The sequence below is a fragment of the Cyprinus carpio genome, unplaced genomic scaffold (assembly GCF_018340385.1).
Source record: "Cyprinus carpio isolate SPL01 unplaced genomic scaffold, ASM1834038v1 S000006709, whole genome shotgun sequence".
Lineage (NCBI taxonomy): Eukaryota > Metazoa > Chordata > Actinopteri > Cypriniformes > Cyprinidae > Cyprinus > Cyprinus carpio.
This window is the reverse complement of record NW_024879317.1, coordinates 715,001-734,914: the sequence shown is the minus strand read 5'-3', so window position 1 is coordinate 734,914 and position 19,914 is coordinate 715,001. Positions and strand designations below refer to the sequence as shown.

General features: G+C 39.7%; 1 protein-coding gene across 9 annotated transcripts in view; it reads right to left on the bottom strand.

The window, feature by feature from the left end:
- LOC109076080 (zinc finger protein 536-like) overlaps positions 1–19,914 on the bottom strand; it is a 147,865-nt gene that overhangs the window by 10,373 nt on the left and 117,578 nt on the right. For 8 of the 9 annotated variants that reach the window (XM_042755481.1, XM_042755484.1, XM_042755488.1 and 5 more), the window contains 2 exons: positions 16,092–16,250; positions 6,595–10,529 (listed from right to left, as the gene is read on the bottom strand). In XM_042755481.1, the coding sequence (XP_042611415.1) occupies positions 8,776–10,529; positions 16,092–16,250 (1,913 nt within the window). In that variant the 3' untranslated portion in view covers positions 6,595–8,775. Of the gene's footprint in view, positions 1–6,594; positions 10,530–16,091; positions 16,251–19,914 lie in introns of those variants that run through there. The other variant, XM_042755487.1, reaches the window with a different exon arrangement.

Here is a 19,914-nt window from a genome sequence, read left to right as displayed (position 1 = left end):
GAGTCCCGACCTAATGGCCCTCAATTGGAAGCTGGCCTTTTGTGGAGGGAGCATCGCATTTGTAGAAAAAAATGACAGATGAAATTTTTGCGGTGAGTAAAACATCTTCAGCTTTTTTTGACAGCACAATACCACTTACTGTGCTTTATGGTCGCCGTGGCGACACAAAGGTCATTCCGAATATGACTCAGTGGACAAGGGCAGCACTGAATGAAAATTAGGTTATATGTGATCAACCAAGTTATTAATCTGATTAAAATGGATTCTCTTTGCTTCCTATGTTTAGCAAGGCTTGAGAGAGAGAGAGAGAGAGAGAGAGAGAGAGAGTAACACACTCAGAAAGAGAGAGATGGGGGGGAGGAAGGGAAACAATAGAACATACTGTTTATTTATCCATAGAAGAGTGGCAGCGGCAAAAATGCAGTGTAAATATCGTTAACCTAAAAGACAAAATCAATACCACAAAATGTGCATTTTACTTTCCACATGCATCGGTGTCCTTGGCGCTGCGTCCGCCTCATCCAGGTAACCTTTCTAATCCTGATTAAATTACTGCAATTAGAACAGCAGCTCTCATACCTCCCCCCATATTTCCCTAATACAAACAATACGCCATCTTAAATCCATTCGAGTGGGATTTGCATGGAACAATGCTCAAGCTCGTGTGATTTAATTTCCATCTCTACAGATGAATTAGTGATATTTTTTAACAGCTAATGGTATAATGTGGGCTTATTTTTCTCACATTGCAATTTTTTCATTCTTTTATGTAGCTCCTCCACTCCTTCTATTTGCAGGAACTTTGCTTCCACACCTGTTTATTTGAAGTCTAAATCAAATGTGGCTTTTGGACTGGCTCTTCTTTCACACATAGCAACTTGAATGTTGAAGTACAAGGATTCCGTTCCAGATTCGTCTGTAATTGCTACACGACCTCTCAAAACACACCCCTGTTGTCTCTGCCTCAGTCAGACTGGGTTTTTGCTGTATGTTGTTTTATTAACTTTAGCGCGTTGTTTTGTCATTGGTGTGGAATTAAAGGAGCAAATAAAAGTTGACATACTTGTGCTTTTTATTTTTTTTTTTTTTTTTGCTTTTTTTTCACTCCAGTGCCGTGCCACCGGAGTCGGGGCCTATTCTCTCATTACTTTGGAGTATATGTCATACGCCGTGTGAAGCATGATCATTATATTGTGTGTAAGGTGTGCCCTTGCGCAGGCAGGAAGTGCTGTTCTGCCGGTACAATCCCTCTGAGAGCAGATTGTCACATCTGAGGGCACCTGGGGAACGCAAGCAGCACAGCTATGAGGAATATCTCAAATTGAACAAAGTCGGCAAGCAAAACAACAAACAAAAACAAAGACCATAAGATCAAATATATGGGGGGAGGGGTGTTTGTGAAAAAAAAAACAAAAAAAACAAAAAAAATGTGACTGGGTCTTTGAGCAAATCTATTAAGTATTAGCTTAAGGGTTTCTGTCATTAAATGCAAACTATAGTGGGCTACGGGGGAATAAAAATAATGGAAGCATGCCGTTATTACTGCGCCAGTGAGAACACTTCATATTCTCCTCTCCCAAGGTTTCCTCTAACAAGATCTTTCTTTCCATCTAATATTATGAATAGCATAATTGTTTTTGCTGTCATTAGCATTGAATATTTATCTTCCTTTGTTGTCATACTGGAACTCAATCCTTTATTCAGCGACCACTCGCTCTTTTTTCTCCCCGCTGGAAACGACAAAGCCTACTGTAGCCTACTGTACGTCAGCGAGACAGGAGGGAAAGAGAGTGAAATTACGTGGCCTTTTAAAAGCTTTCAGCTCCGCCAAAGTTGATATCGGAGTGAATTAGCGTCAGGAAAAATATTTTTAGAGATTGCACAGCTGCTGGAGGAGAGCAACAGGTACCATCCAGTGGGCTTGACAACAGCTTTTACAATTAATTGCTCTTTGAAATCAGAAATTGCGTCGCTGAGTGACAAGGCGCTAATTCACCCAGGTTGAAGTTAAAATGGTAATATTGAACATGTGAAATAGCACCTCGCCTTCACCCGACAAGCCTTCATCACACTCCGCACAATGGAAAGAGTGGAGATGCACCAACACTGTCTGTCACCTCAGAGACTTCCAAGGAGAGCGAAAGAGCGAGCAGTCTTTCATTGTGAGAGCGCTTCCCTCTGGCAGTGTGCTCTGAGATGGAGAAGCGTGGGACATGGCACAGAGAAACAGTCTGATGTGTCATGTCAAGAGTCTACCTTTACTCTGTAATAAGACTGTTTGACAGCTCTTAAATGTACCACAACAGTGCGCTTGGGAGGCTGACAGCATTTAAACTCCCGGTGACAGGTTAAACGTCATCTGTCAGAGATGAATGATTCGTCTCAGAGTCTTTTACAAATCAGTCGTATGTAACACCCTGGTTCATCACAGGTTCTCTGGTCCCGACTTCTACGGTAAGGAGCCTGAGATTACGGAGGGCCTCGACGTTCCCAGGGGAGGGATTAAGTGTGCATAAAACATGGCCGGGTGACCCTCAGGCCATACGCATCATCAGAGTGTGACGGGTTCTCCCACCTCTCCACGGTCGCCCGAATGCAAGGGCTGTGTGGATGCTAACAGACTAACACAAGCCATATTACTGTTAATTAGCCACCTGATGAGGACAGTATTACTGGCAATTACCAAGTTTCATCCTTGCACCGCTTTTTGAGTGTGGAGATCACTTTTTATGAAAGTTGGGGGCAAATAGCGAGTGAAAAAAAAAGGAAATCAAGTTATGTTTTGTCTGTTCTGTGTTATATTCTCTCTCACTCTCTCTCTCTGTGTCTGTAATAGTTCTAGCTGTCTGTAAATTAGGAGACCGCAATAATTACTTAGTAGTAATTGCTATGTGGTAAATGAGCATGTCACTGAGGTGACATGCTGTAGTGTGTTTGTGTGTGGAGTAAATAGTGTTTCTAAGAAAAACATATTTCACAAATTTGAACACTACACAAGTGTATGGCAGTGGTTCTTAACTAGTGGGTCACAGGTCTGTTCTGATTGGGTAATGTACAGTACAGATTATATACATATATATATATATGTGTGTGTGTGTGTCAGATTAAGTACAAACATATAAAACAATGCTATACTGTTCTTATATGTTAAAACATATAAAATAATATTTGTATAAAATATAATAATGTATTTAAAATATATATTTAAAATCAGATTTGTATTAGCTACATAAAAATCACACTAATATATATAGAGTTATTATTAATTATATTTATTGAATTTAATTTTAAAATAAACTGTATGTAAAATTTGTTTTGTTAATTTTTTTTTTTTTTTTATTTTATCTTTATAATAAAATCATATTATATTACATTACAGATGTATAAATATATTTAAATCTATGATTTTATATAAATATTATATAATTTTAAATAATAATAATAATAATAATAATAATAATAATAATAATAATAATAATAATAATAATAATAATAATAATAATAAAATATTTAAACATTACATTTTAAGTTTTGTCACTTGTTTTCCTAAAACACACATTGACAACTGCCGCTATATTGTATTTTTTGTCTACTGAAATATATAATGTGATGAAAATTTTATGGCAAATAAGAGTAATGGAATATTACAATGAACAAGAAAGGTCTGTTCCTTACTAAACGTTGCTTACGAGCAAGTGTGATGTTTGTGTGAGCATGTTAGGATGTGTCATCATGTTCCTCGGTATGAAGAGAAAGTCAGAAGTTGCGTCTGTTCCTTTACATCTGTGGGTTCACTGTGCACATTGCAGGCACCATATGTTTTTAATTATCATAACAGAACCTGGTCAGAGAACAACACACACAGCACAAGCGCTTTATTACCACACTTACCAGCGAGAGATGGATTGAAAACAAGAGAAAGAGTGAGAGGTAGAGAGGCATATAAAGTTAGAAGTTAGCGAGGGGGAAAGATGGGGAAGATGAACTTAAGGCTGACAGGAAGACAGGAAGTAGTGCACTCTCTCTGACCCACACAAGAGTGGGGTCAAGGCTCTGATCCTACACCCTCCTGACAGTGATAATTAGCCACTGGTGGCTAAACACCACTTACGTTAACTACCCACTCATGTCTGCTGGGCAAGATACATGTTAACACGCACACAAGCGCACACAGGCTAGCAGACAGGCACTAAAATGAAAGGAGTAAAAAAACTGGGAATTCCTAGAGTACATTCACACGTCTTATTTAACTGCATCATTTATAAAGGCCTTTTTTAAAACTCAGAGTCTGTGAGTCTGCCTTGACATATTAAGGAGGACACACTGTAAATTGATAAACCCAAAGGGATTTGCATAGAAGAAGAAAAGGAAAGATATAAACCAATCCTCCTAAGCATACATCTCTCACCCAGTCCTTAGTGCTCTCTGTTTCCTTCTATCTTTCTCCGTCTCCAATCATCTGTCATTCTCACTGAGTGCTTCGGAGGGAATGGGGACAGGGTTCACTGCTTTTCCACCAGGGGGTGTCATGGCCTTATGAACTAGGATGGTTGGGGTGAGCAGCCCCCTCTTTCAGCAGTCCTGCAAGTATGATCTCTCTATATGTACATCCTCTCTCCCACTTTTTCTGTCCATCTCTCGTTCTCTGCCTACTACACACCCATCACTTGAGGAATGTCTTGACTGTGTGGCAAAACTGGATTGTGGGTTGTGGCTGGACGGCTCTTAGCGGTAAACAACTGAAACCTGGGCTCCAAAGCACCATCTAGGGCCTCAGACTCTCGCACAGACACACACTTTATACTATTAGTCGGGTAACTGTGCTCTGTACTACAAGTGTGCACTCGCAACTTCTCCTGTGAGAAATCTAAATGTGGCCATTTTTCATGACGGCTAATGGAGACAGGGCGGGTGAATCAAGATAACTGTTTACACTGCGAGCTACCACGACAATAAAAACAACAACAAAAAACAAAACGGGGTGAGGGTAGAGAGTGTGCGAAAAGCTCGGCAAGAGTGATGGTGGCAGACGGAAAGGACACTAATAATCTAATTTCTCTCGTTTGCCCTTTTTTTTCTTTGCTGTAAGTGGTGCTTTACAATAAATGAAAGCACTTTTTCTGGCGACACGTTTCGATTCTTAAAGTGCACCAGCAAATATTTAAAAAGCATTAAAGGCTACGTTTTTACTATCTGCTGGCCTTAAACATTTAACCGGGACTGGTGTGTGGTTATTATAACACATGTAGCATGTGATGATACATTGTTAAATTAAGGGGAAGACAAAGAGGAGCAAAAGAAAGACAAAGAACACAATGCTCGAGACATGTGCAATGTAAAGATGAAGATATGCCACTAACAGACCTAGTATTGATTATATGATACACTTACACAATGGCTGCCTTGCACAATGGAACAAGGCCATTAAGCAATGTGAACAATACAAAGCTAATCCACTAGACTACACATGGTCTGAGGTGTCTGACAGAACTAAATCACTAAATCACTATGCTAAATCACAGTTATACTTCATGATTAATATGTGCTATTCTACAAATAAAACTCTTGTAATGCTACTATAAGTAGATTTCAATCTAGTTTCAGTATTAAAAAAATAAAATAAAATAAAAATAAAGGAAGGGAAATGTACATTGTAAATATGGGAGAGGGTTAATCTATAATACTATGCATGTGATGTAAGAATGTAGGATAATTGGCATGCAAGAGAAAGTAAATGTGTTTGTGTGTCTTACAAAGGCAGTATAATAATAAGGGTGTCACTTTAAAATGACTCTCAGTCATTCTATCCCAGATGTCAAGGCATACCATATTCAGCTGAGATTTCTAAATATTAATGATTTATGCACTATTTGCATACAAACCTAATGCCAGGCCACTTCAGATAATCAGATTTTGCCTCAAATTAAATTTTCAGAGGGATTTTTTGCTTCATCTATGCCCAGCCCCAAGGAATCATGCAGAATGTGTTTCACTCAATTTTGTACAAAGAGATGCGAGCACAAAAGACTCAAGATCAGATAGTTCTACCTGTATGGTATTTTACATCTTTTCTGGATTCAGACTGAAAAAAAAAAGTGCTTGTGTTGTTTTCATATCTTTGAGTCAATTTATTGATATGCATAACATTGTTGAGGTGTGAATTGTGAAAGTCCATATACTATAATACAGAGTAGATGGTGTGAATGCACAAAATGTGCTAAATAAAAAAATATATTCTTAACAATTATATATGTGTTGTTTTCCAGTAAAAATATCTAAACATCCTTAAAACAATATTTTCTATTAAGTTAGTTCACTTTCTTAAGAATGCATGTTCCAAGCAAAAAAAGGTGAAAAAACAAATACAAAAAAAAAAAAAAAAAAAAATCTGCCAAATGCACAGGACAGAGTTAGTGTAATATATATATATATATATATATATATAATATATATATATATATATATATATATATAATATATATATATATATTTATATATTAAATGTTACATATATATTAAAAGGACACACGCATAATTGAAAACAACGCAAAAATTGTAGTTAAGAATTCATTTTAGTAAACTACCTTACTCGGGTGTCAAAATCATCTCTCATGCACACACATACATAAACGCAAGTATGGAGAACAGGTTCAGCGGTAATACTAACACATTCATTTCAGAAAAAGGAAGAATAAACTGCCTGTTGAATTCTCCTTGTGGTCCTTCAATGGTTTTACTGTATGTATTACTCAAACATACCCACACAGTCAGATACAGTGGCACTCGGCTGCCCATCAGCGTCCACCAGCGACAAACTGACGGAGTCATGCTTTAAAAATGCCAAACAAAAAACTTTTGTTCTCTAGACAAAGCCTTATCTCTAAAGGTCAGTCCCTCTTCACAGCAGCAGGAGAGAAGGACATCATAAGGGCACTTTTTAAATGTCTTTGATTAAAGAAGGATATTACAATATGATACATTCACTATGAGGACAAAAACTATCATTCATTTTCATCCAAGTGAATGACCTCCTCTAAATATTAAAAATGCAACAGGTTCCTCCATGACAGACATATTTTTCCATAACTGAAAGGTCAAAAGCACCATTTATTGTTAATGTAAACTGTTTTGAAGAGGGAAAGTGAAACACATAGCAGTCTTGAGACTTTACTTTTCTCTCCATTGTATTTATTGTTTCCCTTGTTAGAAAGATGGTGTAAAAACAGACTATGGTGTTTCTTTTCTTTTGTAACTTTAACTATCACCACGGTGGAAAGATGCTTAATTCTCTCTAACACAGTTGCACAAATGTTTGTTCATTTGACTTTTCATGGTTTTCTAGGGTTATGACTAGAAATTTAGCCAGTTTTTTTTTTTTTTTTTTTTTCTCCAGATAACTGACTCACATTGTCGACTCGTTCAGCTGACGTGAGTGTTAGATGTTGACTCACTTGCGGTCAACATTATGGTGAAACAGATATTCAAATGTCCCTGGACTAAAAAAATACCAGAAGTAGCAGACTACCTATAGACAGCTTATAATGAAATAACTACTTAAATAAAATAACTACTACTAAAATAACTAACTGATGCCTATACAGAATTGTTGTCATGCAAATCACTGTTGATAAATTTGTGGTTACTAATCAAGCAAAATACACAACATAAATAAACTGAACTGAAGCAACAATTTGATAGTTACAAATGAAAGGGACAATAAGTATTAAGATTTGTGAGAATCTAGCAGCTTAATAAAACATGTCTCTTAAAAATACCTGCAATACTAGTTTAAACCACCCTGTTTAATCCTACACCTATTTGCAGTAAGATTGTTTTACTGGGAGCAAAAAATAATGTCTGCCTTGCTCCTCTGTGTTTGCAGAGTACAAGTAATAACATCAATGTAAAGCACCAAACTAAGAATGTCTGTCTCAAATCCAGAATTGAAAATTAGTCATCTCCTTAATGAATAATATATTAGGAACAAAAGGAAAATGGAGGATACATATGTTTTATTACCTGACTGTTTTACTTAGGCAAAAGTGATTTCTCAACTGTAAGAAATACCCTTAAAAAGGACATCTAAAGGCTGTGGCACCCACTTACTTTCTAGTACAGCTGCCCAAACCAAATTACAAATTCAGTTCTTAGGAATTTAGTCTCTTTTTTTATTCACAGTTACTCTCTTATTCTTTTTATTACCAAATTTTCAGAAAGGGCAGTGTGAAACACAGTAGTCTCAATGAGCACCAGTAACCTTAGCAGAATCATGAAAGCTGACAGATCATTTTTCACAAGGCCATAGATCCCGGGTTCTTATAAAGTAATGGGCTTTTGGAAGAGGCCTTTATGAAAGCTAAGATAGTTAAGTTCTGTGAGCTAGAGATGACACAGGGGCCATCAGCTCCTGGTCTGTTCCAAAGCAGACACCCTTATTCCCAGAATGAGAAGGGAAGGAGTGAGGGTGGGACTGGAGCTCTTGTAAAATGACAATATAATAAAGATTAATATGTTACTTTGTCATCCTGATGGTCTCTAAACTTGCCCGAAATAAGGTTGAAATCACTCAAAAGCAAATCTTGCTCCTTTAGAGAGTTTCTGTATTGGTGCATTTCTGACCAATGAGAGAAACATTGAACAAATTTCTCAATGTGTAATTGGTTCACAAATAAGAAATAGTAGATGCTGTAGTGATGATGTGTTGCTCATAAGGCAGTGTATGCCATGTGTTTGCTTGTCAGAGAGTGTGTATGTCATGTTGAAAGTCACTGTTCATTAATTTGTGACACAAAAACAGGGGTTTATGTTGTCATACTCACCAGAGGGGTCATTTCTTTTCATGCTGCTGGTGCCACTGCCTCCTCCATTGGAGCTGCCGCCAATGCCTCCATTGAAGGCTGCGAGGTTCTCTGAACTGTAGGCCCGTAGGACAGATAGCATGTTCATCTGATGCTCCAGGTGGGCCTGATCAGGCTTTACCAGGCCAGGAGGACCACCGCTTGGGGTGAGAAGACCAAGGCCTGTCTGCTGCTGGTGCCACTGCTTCTCAGGAGTGGGAGGCTGGGGAGGAGAAAGGCCAGAGCTTTGGGGGCCCATAGTCAGCTTGCATCTTTGGATGTCCTTCCCTGACAATGGAGATTCAGGATGCATTTGCATGGATCCACGGTCCTCCTCCTCAGCATCACCCATCTCCATCTCTTCTTCTTCATCTGCCTCCTCATCATCATCTGAATGCATATGCCTCTCTGTAGCAGTGAGGTTCGGCAATGATTTGTCACGACTTACTTCATCTTCCTCAGACTGGCCACCATGTTCTTCAGATGCCTCTATTTCGCTGCAGGACGCCTTGTCGGATAGGTCATCCAGAGGGCCCTGACCACCCATATCATTGGGCTGAATTTCATGCTGGTCTAGGAATCCAACAGGCCCTCTAGCAGAGCCATCATACACAGGACCAAAGGGCTTGTAGAATTCACTGGAGAATGTGCCCATGGGGACTCCATGCTGGGGCTGCTCCAGATGGTTGGACCAGCCTGCTTGTCCCTTCAAATCCCCCAACTCAGTCTCTCTCTCCCTGGACGGGGCTCCCTCATGGTGATGAAGAAGGCCTGGTGGTGGAGGAGCCAATCCAGTAGCTTTTCCTGCATGGGAAGTCTCTCCCAGGAGGTGCTCCTTAATATCTTTTCCTGGGCCACACTTGCCTTTACCTAGGTGGTTGGCTTGCAAGTGGAGGGCCATCAGCTCCACAGAGGCAGTTGTGAAGGAGCAGAAGAGGCAGCCATGCCAGGCGACATTGTCCTGGATAGTGATGGAAGCCCCAGGGAGGGACCCTGCTTCAGGTCTAACAGACAAATCCAGAGGCTCATACTGGGAGCGGCCACCTACAGCTGGCTTGACATCACTGGTGGGATTCTCTTCCTGGTTGGCCTCATTGGCTCTTTTGGTCTTGGCCTCGGCACTCTCCTGGCTAAAGTGCTGACCATGCAGCTGTCTCTCTCTCATCTCTTTTTCTTTCTTCATGGAGTTGAGGACAAAGTTGTCCATGAAAGCCTGCAGGGAGCCCTGGAAGTTGACTCCATTTCCCACCATACTCTGGTAGGCTCGGCCCAGGTCAGAGAAGCTGGCAGGACTGTCCGCTGCAGAGGCTGGCCCCTCAGGACTCTTCATGCTCTCTGTCGTGGCCTCTGACCCTGGTCCGTGGCGATCACGTTCCTTTTCACGGTCTCTGTCTCTGGGTGAGAGCATCCCTGGTGGTATCCACTGTTGTGGGAGCATTTGACCCCCTCTGAAGTCAAGACCAGAAGGCATCACCCCTTTGAAGACCCCGCGAAGGACATCGGGTCGAGCAAAGACCCCACTGCTACTGCTGTTCTTGGTATGGTCATCCTTGTGTTCAGAAGATGGAGGGTGGTTGGCTGAGGGGCCACTTCCATTCTGTCGCTCACGGTGATGGCGCTCCAGGTGGTACTTCAGAGAAGCTGATTGAGTGCCTGCATAGTCACAATGAGGGCACCTGTAGGGCTTTTCACCTACAGTGAGAGTGAAAGAAAGAAACAAAAGCTGATGTCAGTAAAGCAGTTATAATAAAGGTGCCAACAAGCTCAGCAGGAACCCTGGGCTTGTTCCACCTGTGCGAAGAAGAGCAAAAAGAAAAACAACATGTAAATATTTGACAGGAATCATGTCAGGGATTACGTCAAGCCTCTCTTAATCTCACATTCTGCAGCGTACAACCACATTTATCACCTAGTAAACAGTCCATCAGCCTTTTTGAGAGGAGGGAGGAGTTTCAATACGGGTCGATCCAGCTCAATCCAGATCCTAGGAGTGAGCCATCACTCACGTCAGCGCCATAAAAAACATATCACCATATGGTGCCTTCAGTCCACTACAGAGATCATATTTTCAACTGACAACAAAACTGTCTGGATGTTATCTCTGTTCACATGGGGAACTGCAGGCTTGTGGTGCTGCTGGTTGCTGCTGTCTTTCGCTCTCTCACTTTCTGTCTCTCTCCTGGCCTTGTCTGCTGTCAAGCCTCTACCTTGGTGGTGGAGCTGTTCTGTGGACATTCTCTATTTGCAGTTTATCATTGTGAGGATAAATCAAGCCCCACAGAAGCTCTTTATTCCCCCTGGAGGACAACTGTGACCCCTCAATCCAAAATGCACCCAATAAAAGGGCCTCATTTGAGAGTGAAGTTAGACTAAATGATATAAACACACCATATGTGGTGCACATGAACATTCCTCATAAGGCAGCCTCACACTGTGGATTACAAAATTCTAACCAGCATGAAATGTACTGTAAAAGAAGGCATGCGGGCATTTTAGAAACACACGCAAATGTACAAGAATTCTTGTTAAAATTGAAAAGAGAGTAGCTTTTAACAAGAGAAAGAGTATAAATTGTATTAGCATGATTTGATCAATATCGATATAAAATACTTTCTGACAACAATTAGAATAGGCTTGGAATGAAAGCTAGATTTATAAGATCAATAAGCAATAAACTAAATGCAAGGCTTGATTTTTGAGACCCTGTAAAGTTTCAGGAATTAAATGATGATGTGCGAGGTGGAAAAAAAAAAAGATGAGGGAGTGGGAGGGATATGGGAAAATGAATATAAAAGCATGTTTGTCGATGTATGTGTGTGTGTGTGTGGCTATAAACGCTTAGATTATACACATGGAAAACATTTTTTAACCCAGAAAAAATGTTGCATTGTTACGCAAGACTGAATTGAATGATTTAAGTCTGGCTCTGTAGTAAATCATGGATATAATTAGCAAATGGCATAGTGCTCAAGTAATTTATCATTATTTGGAGGGCGCCATTCCAGAAAAAGAATGGAAGATCTGCAGACCCACTGCACAGCTTCCTAAATAAAGGATCGCAAACATAAACTCAATGCTATATTGACAAAGAACAAACATACAGAGGGACATATAGTGAAGGGCAGGAGAGAGGGTGAGAAAAAAAGGGGTCTTTTGTTCTTTTACACAAGAGTGTTTGAAGCCACATTCAAAAGACATCATACAAGATGAGCTTTTAACCCAATAAGTGCTTATCCTCTGAGCAGGATAACAGAGGCTTGGTGTGATTCAATAAGGAAACGTCCTTGATGCAAATGATCATTTTCAGTTCCTTTAACTGGAAGAATGATATTCTGTACCCAAAATTAGAGTAAAATTAGAGTGATCTGCTTTTCTCCACCCCAACTTCTTCTTCTGCTTATGAAAATACTAATAATATTTAAATGTATATTTACTTATAAATATATAAATATTATGCTAATAAGTTATGAAATGCTTAAACTATAATTTGGGCATATATATAAAAGTTTTTTTTTTTTTTTTTTGGTTTTATGTTTATGCGAGTTGGTGTTCAAGTGCCTGTGTAAGTCTCTGTGCATGTGGCATGTTCTTTTTGCACCATTTGGGCTCAGTAAGACATCTGCTCCATCATACGTCAGGGACACGTGTGACATCTGGGGAATATACTGTATCCTGCTTTGCAACATTACACACAATTTACTGCTAAAGGTCATTATGTACCCGTTAATCCACTTTTAATTGATATCCACACAAACAACACAACCTCAGGGAAACAAAATGGATCACCAAGCCAGAGAGGTAAAAAGATTATTATTTTTCATCTTTTGAAATGAGAGAGTGTAAACCTCAAAAAAAAAAAAAAAAAACCTTTCCAATGCTCACTGTTATGGCTGATGGACTGTGTTAATAAAAATAGGGAACAAAAAATACATATCAAATTGCCATCTGGTATAGTGTGACGGGCTTTATATAAATTACAGAGACCGCTCACTGTGAGTAGTACATATCCATTATCATTTCACAAGTTCAGTTCTAGCTTTAAGTCTCAACACTTGAAGAAGTCCAGTGCAAACTGATTTCATATGGATTAGTGTGATTTGTCATGACTCCATAGTAACAGTTCAGAATAAACACCCACAGCCTTTACAGAAGGGCAATTAAAATAGTTAATAGATATGACATACTTTAAGATGAATTTCCATATGGCTTTACAGAATGTTGAAAAGACAGCCTGCATTCCACAGAGGGATAGAAAGAGAGAGATTGACTGCACTGGAAAAAATAGATGTTTTTTTCTTCTTCTTCCTTAAGCTATGCTTTAACTATGCCAAATGTAGAAACAAGAATGTCAAGGTGTTCGAGTTCTCAAGCCCTACACACAGTACCCACAACTTCTATTTACATTTTAAATTACCCTTTACTGTATGGCCCATTACTTCAACCCTTCCATTAATCTTAAAGACTTTTAGAGAACTAACTCACCATGCAGTAAGCTAATAAGCATTACCAGAAAGAACAAAAACAAAACTAAATAAATACGAACAAAACAAAACCGCAAACCATGCTCCTGGCAATACGGTCAAATTTTCTACAGGGAGTCTGCTGAGTGACCTTTGTAATTTGCAATGCTTATGGTTTGGAACAGTAGCAACTGACCACAGACCTGAGTGCTTTCTTTCTGCTCTTTGCTCACTCTTTCTCCCGCTTCAAAGTAAACCTTAAAACATTGTTCGATACAACCATAAACCTCCATCCAGCTGTGTGAGCCAACTCTTCCTGGTTCAGTCCAAGTCTCGCTCAAGATGCGTAATGGCTCCCAATCACCAAGGTGAACTCACACGGCCTTTTCCTGTCTGTCCTCTGTCGCTCTTCAAACAAAGGTGATTTGTCTGGCATGTTGGTTCTCCTATAGCCTCAAGTTATGCGTAGCCATTGTCAGGAGCAAGGACCTTTTTATTTTTTATCTACAGCTGCTTACTGCTAAATACTGCCTTGTCCAGAAGGGGACAATCTGTGTCTCTAATTGCTGTCACTGAAGCCTAGATTCATTATGTGACTTTCCCATTAAAATGTGAGCATTAATTTGTATAATGAAATATCACCCACTGCAGTGTTCATTAGCTGTGGCCCCACACTATACACTGCACAATGTTAGCTACCTAGAAAAACTGTGCTTAATTTCACTAATGGATATTTTCCCGCTCACTGTTGGAAAGGAAATTAATACTGTAACATTAGCTCTTTAACTTTTGGAGAAATTTAAATTCACTTCATTCCTTTCAAGCCGATGTTAGAGAGTCATTAATCTAACATTGTGTCGCACAATGCCCTGGCCTCCTCAGTAAGCAACGCCATTGTGATGGGATAACGGCATCGGGATTGAGGCCCACTTTGTGTCATCTGCATGTCTGATTGCTTTAAATCAAGGCAGGATATTTGTTTAATGTCAACGGCATAGTTTCAGCCTGATTGGAAGGGCCTGTTGTTCCTGTAAATTATTCAGGCAGAGCTAGACAGAGATCTGAGCCGTATCTCTGATGTCTGTCAGCGGGGAATCTTTATGACAAACCTATAACTGATCAGCAAAGAGTCACACATCTTGCAAGTGCATCAGGGCCAGTGTAAATTGCTGCATCGACAGAAAGCGTAGCGTCCGCTTCTTTATGCACTTGGGCCACACCACACACACATGGGCCATCCCGGCAAGCGGAGTGAGTGAGTGAGTTAACGGGGGCTTGGGATGAGGGCCTCTGTTTCCTCTCGGCTGAAATACAGCTCTACTGGGGACCCTTACCCCCTGCTCCGAGCAGGCATAACTCAACCTCCCTCAGCTAGAAACATATTTCCTCACTCCCTCCGTTGCACTCCTGCTAGGAGGATATAACCAGCCTGTCCAAAGCCTTAACCCCTCTTTTTAAAGAAAACTTAAACACTTTACTGTCATTACATGTACATTTGACAGTATTTTATGTGCACCATTATCTAGCTGTATGCTGCATAACATAAATAATAATAATAATAATAATAATAATAAACATTTAAATCTTACTCAGATTTCAAGAAAAAACTCCACTACCAGTCCATATTAGACTACCAGTCCATATTAGATAATACCAAATGCAGATGACAGCGTTCTGCACACTTCATATGAGTACTGTATTGAAAAGTAATAGAATTTCCTGTGCCTCTGTTACAACAGAAGATGAAAATACTGCAGTCTGAGAGAGTTAAACATCAGCTCCATTGTTAACCATGCCTTATAACCAACTTTAATGCTCCAGAGTAGCACAGCTATGCGCTTCTTATTAAGTGGGACAAATACCATCTGGGTGGTCTCCGCTCTTCCTTGTATGCACATACCAAAAAAAAAATAACAACCATCGATTCTCTGAGCTGCGAGTGATTTCCATTTACAGTTAAGGAAAGAAGCAGGATTGGCCTCACATTGTTTGCTGAATATAGAAAGCTGTTTCTTTCTTTTTTTCGCTCTATCTCTCTCTCTCTCTCTCTTCTTTCTATTTTTAAGCCTGTCCTTTTTATGACTGAAGCTTCACTGTGAACATGTGCAGGTATTTCTGATCTGACCCATAAAATTACTTTCATCGGTCTAGCCCAATGTATTTAGATATAATTAGCATTCTTAACAGAACACTTAAAATGTTCTTTTTTTTTTTTAAATGTTATTTTTACTATAAATAATGTTTGTATGGAAGCATTATATTACAGCCTTTTATTATTGTTGTTGTCAAATAAAAAAAAAATAATAATAATGTAATAATCGAGAAAAAAAAAAAAAAAACACCAACATTCATAATAATTATAATAATAATTCACATATTAAAGTGTTGTCAATGTTTACACATCTCGGTCACATAAACAGAGGCAGCAGTGTGCTGAATCTAAGGTGACCTCTGAGTGCTTATCCTGGTTATCGTGCATGTTAACTAGGCCAGCTGTGCCTGCTAGTGAGCCTCAGCCTTGCTCTTGGGTGGAACAGCAGGGTCTCCTGACAGCCACTGGACAAGCACTGCTCACATCATTACTCTGCTGGGCCAGGACATACCTGAAGTACCTGAAGTTCATTTATGGGCTCAGAGTTTTTAAATTCCACTAAAGTGGGCTATTTAAATGTGCATCATTAACGCCAATGCAAACTGTGATTAGGTGTACTAGGTATGTACACAACTATTTACATGTCGAATTAATACAAATATCTAAAATGCAGTAAATTTGCTTCTTGGACTTCTCACTCACCTGTATGTATTCTTAGATGGACCTTCAGATGGTGGGAGGTACGGAACGATTTGCCACAGTAGGGGCAGTCCTTCATGCTTGAGCCCACACTCCGTTCCCGGTGCTGAGTAGTGGGGGGCTGGACAGCACTCACAGGTTTCGCCATCTCTTCCCCGACATCTAAGAAACAGAGAACCAGAGAGAGACATAATTCACAGACTGTTCTGTTTCACTTCAAACCAGCCACACGCCAGAGAGTTTTTTTTTTTTCCCATCTTGTTTCTTCTGTTGTTCTCCATCCTTTCAGCTTTTGCCACCCAAATCTGCTAACGCCACACAAAGTCAAACACATCAATGAGTTCATGTGCACCACTTCCCCCATCCCCACCCTCCGCAACCTGACAGAACGCTGACAGTTCAGAAGCTTTCTTTAGAGATATCACCCCGACCCCCACCCAAGTGCACTCACGTCCCAACGTTTTATCCAGCCTCTCATCATCTTTAGTGGGAAGCATATGGCAGATTGTGTTGAAATGAACAATACAGGGAGAAAAAAAAAAATAGAAAACAGCCATGTCAGCAACAGGGTCTTCGTTTCACCATTGCGCCCTGGTTTTGACAGGTGACGTCGGCAGGGAGCTTGATGGAAAACAGTGATAACGAAGGGCCCCTCTGATTGAGCAATTGTCACACCAATAATGTCTAAGAGTGTCAACAAGTCCACACTTGGAGATAATTAGTCACTATGCTTATCTGTGAGATGTCAGCAGTGTTACACCATGGTGAGTTACAGGGGGATCTCATATTGTGTGAAGTGCTTGACACTCCAGTGAAGTTAATGTGATACAAGACCAGGTCAGGTCTTTTGAGAAGTTACAGTTGCCTACCACGTTTATTATATTTTATTTATTTATTTAATTTTATGTTATTTTATTATTATAAAATAAGGTCCAAAGTACCAAGAAGAAAAAAAAATCAGTATGTCCTTTGAGAAAGTTTTTATATATTTATTTATATATTTATTCACTATTGTATTTTTAGGTCAATAAAATACCTACTCAGAATAAGCTAAACTATTGACATAGTTTTGATAAAAAGGTTGCACATGCTTTAAAGCTGTGCATAAGCTCTGGTGTCCAAACAGGCAATTCAACTCTTCATAGAGAAGAAAAATTATTCTGTTAAAAATCAAAAACTGTGTTTTATAATTAAGAAGAAGAAAACCTCAGCCCATATTCAAACATTCTGACCCTAAAAACACATTTATCCTGTATCAGCATTTGGCTTTGTGCCTTAACATCAGCTCAAAAAGGTCTGTGAGCATGTGACCAGCCACAGTGCAAAAAAAAACGGTTTGTAAACGCTTTCTTATTTCTGCGCCCACACATGATACGGAGTGTGTGTAGGGGAGACATCGTCTGAATGGCGCAACCCACTTTAGCAACCATTTGCCTCAATCAAAAGCTTTTGTACGAGTAATCTCTCTTTCTTTCAATGCTTTTTTTCCCTACTCATTTCTCAACACTCTTTTAAGAATCAAATGAGATCTGAGAAGTTAAAAAAGAAAGAGTAAAGTCAGCATCTCCTTCTCTCTTGTGGTTGATCACATTCCTGCAATTTACTTGCCTACACATTACATTGTGATGTGTGCCCCCATTTTCCGTCCCAAACATATACTCACAACGAGACAAACACAAACACTGACTCTGACCCACTTTAGCCTGGTACCCAGACTCTTACAAATATTACTCCTATTGGGAAATTTTACAGGCTTTTAGTGAAAAGAGAGGACTTTATTGTCCCACAACCACACACAGATACACACATATACCACTATATTGTAAGTGTTAATGTAGCATTTGAGTGCCATTCATTACACAAACGATTTTAAACGTTCCTTTAGATCCAGATTTTAACATAAACCATCAGTTATCTATACATACTAGAACATCAGACAAACAGACACATGAGCATACAAAGCCTTTACAGGTAATACTTCTCCTTCATCTATCTTGCACTCTCTTTTACTTTCTCTCCGTACACAAACACACACACACACACACACACACACACATATACAGGCCAGCAGGGCCGTCTTTAATCAGCTGACTGCTCCCCAGCTTTTAATACGGCTGTTCCAATTACTGTAAAAGTCATCCTGCACCAAATAACCACAAATATTGACAGTTTATTGCACAACACATTTATGACATTTGAAGGTCACCCCATATATTACGCATCATCTCTCGGCCCAGGGTGTCTGGAACAGAGAGATTCTCAATAACCCGCCACCTATAACTATTTTCTGCATATTGATTTTCCATTTCTCAGCCCTTTTTTTATGCAAAAGAAAAATCTGTAAGAGACACAGCATTAAAACGATTGCCAGGAGCGAGCCATGGTCTTCATATATTATCCTGTTAAGCCTGAAAACAATAACTCTTTAGTCCAGGGCCTAGACAATACTGCAAAACATTATGAAATGCTACAGTGTTCTTTTATAGATGTTTACAGTCTGACTAATTAGACATAGGGATAATGAAGTTACAGCTGTAATTTATGATTTACTTGCTTATTGAAACGACACTGGTATCAATCATCTCCATCTCCATAAATATTTCATCGACCACTGGATTCGCTTATGAGATTTTTGCTGCCGTAACCAATAATAAAGAGCATCTTCAAGCACTTGACAGGACATATCAATATCCATATCTCATTGTCCATTGAGTTTGTCGCACCAAAACACAGAGGTTAATGTAAAAGTGAGGTGTTTAGGGGGATTTACTGGACTAGCGTTATAGAACATGCCAGAAAAATAGACTGGAAGCGGAGAGGAGGCCACTGGGAAAAGTCATCTGAGAGGAGGTGTGTCACTCACCCTGCTGTCTGCTCGGTCTCTTTGACATACACACATGATTATGGAAGCTGGTAAGTTGTTGTTGTGTGTGTGCGCGTGCATGTTTTTGTGACATATCAGGACACAACTTTGTATAATGACATAGGTATGACACAGGTATTACAAGAAGAGGGTTACTTATGAGGACATAACCCATGTCCCCATTTTTCAAAACACTTAACCACACAGAATGAGTTTTTTTGAGAAAGTAAAAATGCACAAAGTTTCCTGTAAGGGGTAGGGTTAGGTGTAGGGTTGGTGTTGGGCAATAGCACATACAATTTGTAAAGTATAAAAACCATTATGCCTATGGAATGCCCCCACAATTCACATCAACAAACGTGTGTGTGTGTGTGTGTGAGAGAGAGAGAGAGAGAGAGTACAACCTCTCAAATCTCTCCAGATGGACCACACCCTGTTCCCACTAATAAAAAAGAAACAACAACAAAGGCCCACTATGACAACACCCCCCCCCCACCCCCCACCCCAAACACACACACACCTTTAATGGATTTCTCACAATCACACTTCCACTCTAAATCAGTCTGTGGTTCTGATTACTCGCATATCACTTTCAGAGAAAAAAAAAAAAAAAAAAAAAAAAAAAGAGAGAGAGCAAAGATGCAATCATAAAAACACAAGATGTCTCCCCTATCCATTAGAATAATGTGTCACGTGCCACAGTCAGTCATTGACCTTCCTTCATCTGTAGCACCCGAGGAAAATGTGAGAGAAACATTTGGATTTAGACAGTAAAAAGCAGAGAGAGAAAGAGAAGGTAAAATGTGATGACATCATTTGAAAGGCATTAGGCTTTTAAAAATGCACCCGGGGGGAGCTGATTTCCTTACGCTGGAGCAACACAACACCATCCGGCTGATGCGCACACTGCACTCTCTCTTTTTTGATTTGGACCGCTGCCATCTTTGTGAACAGTCTGGTTCA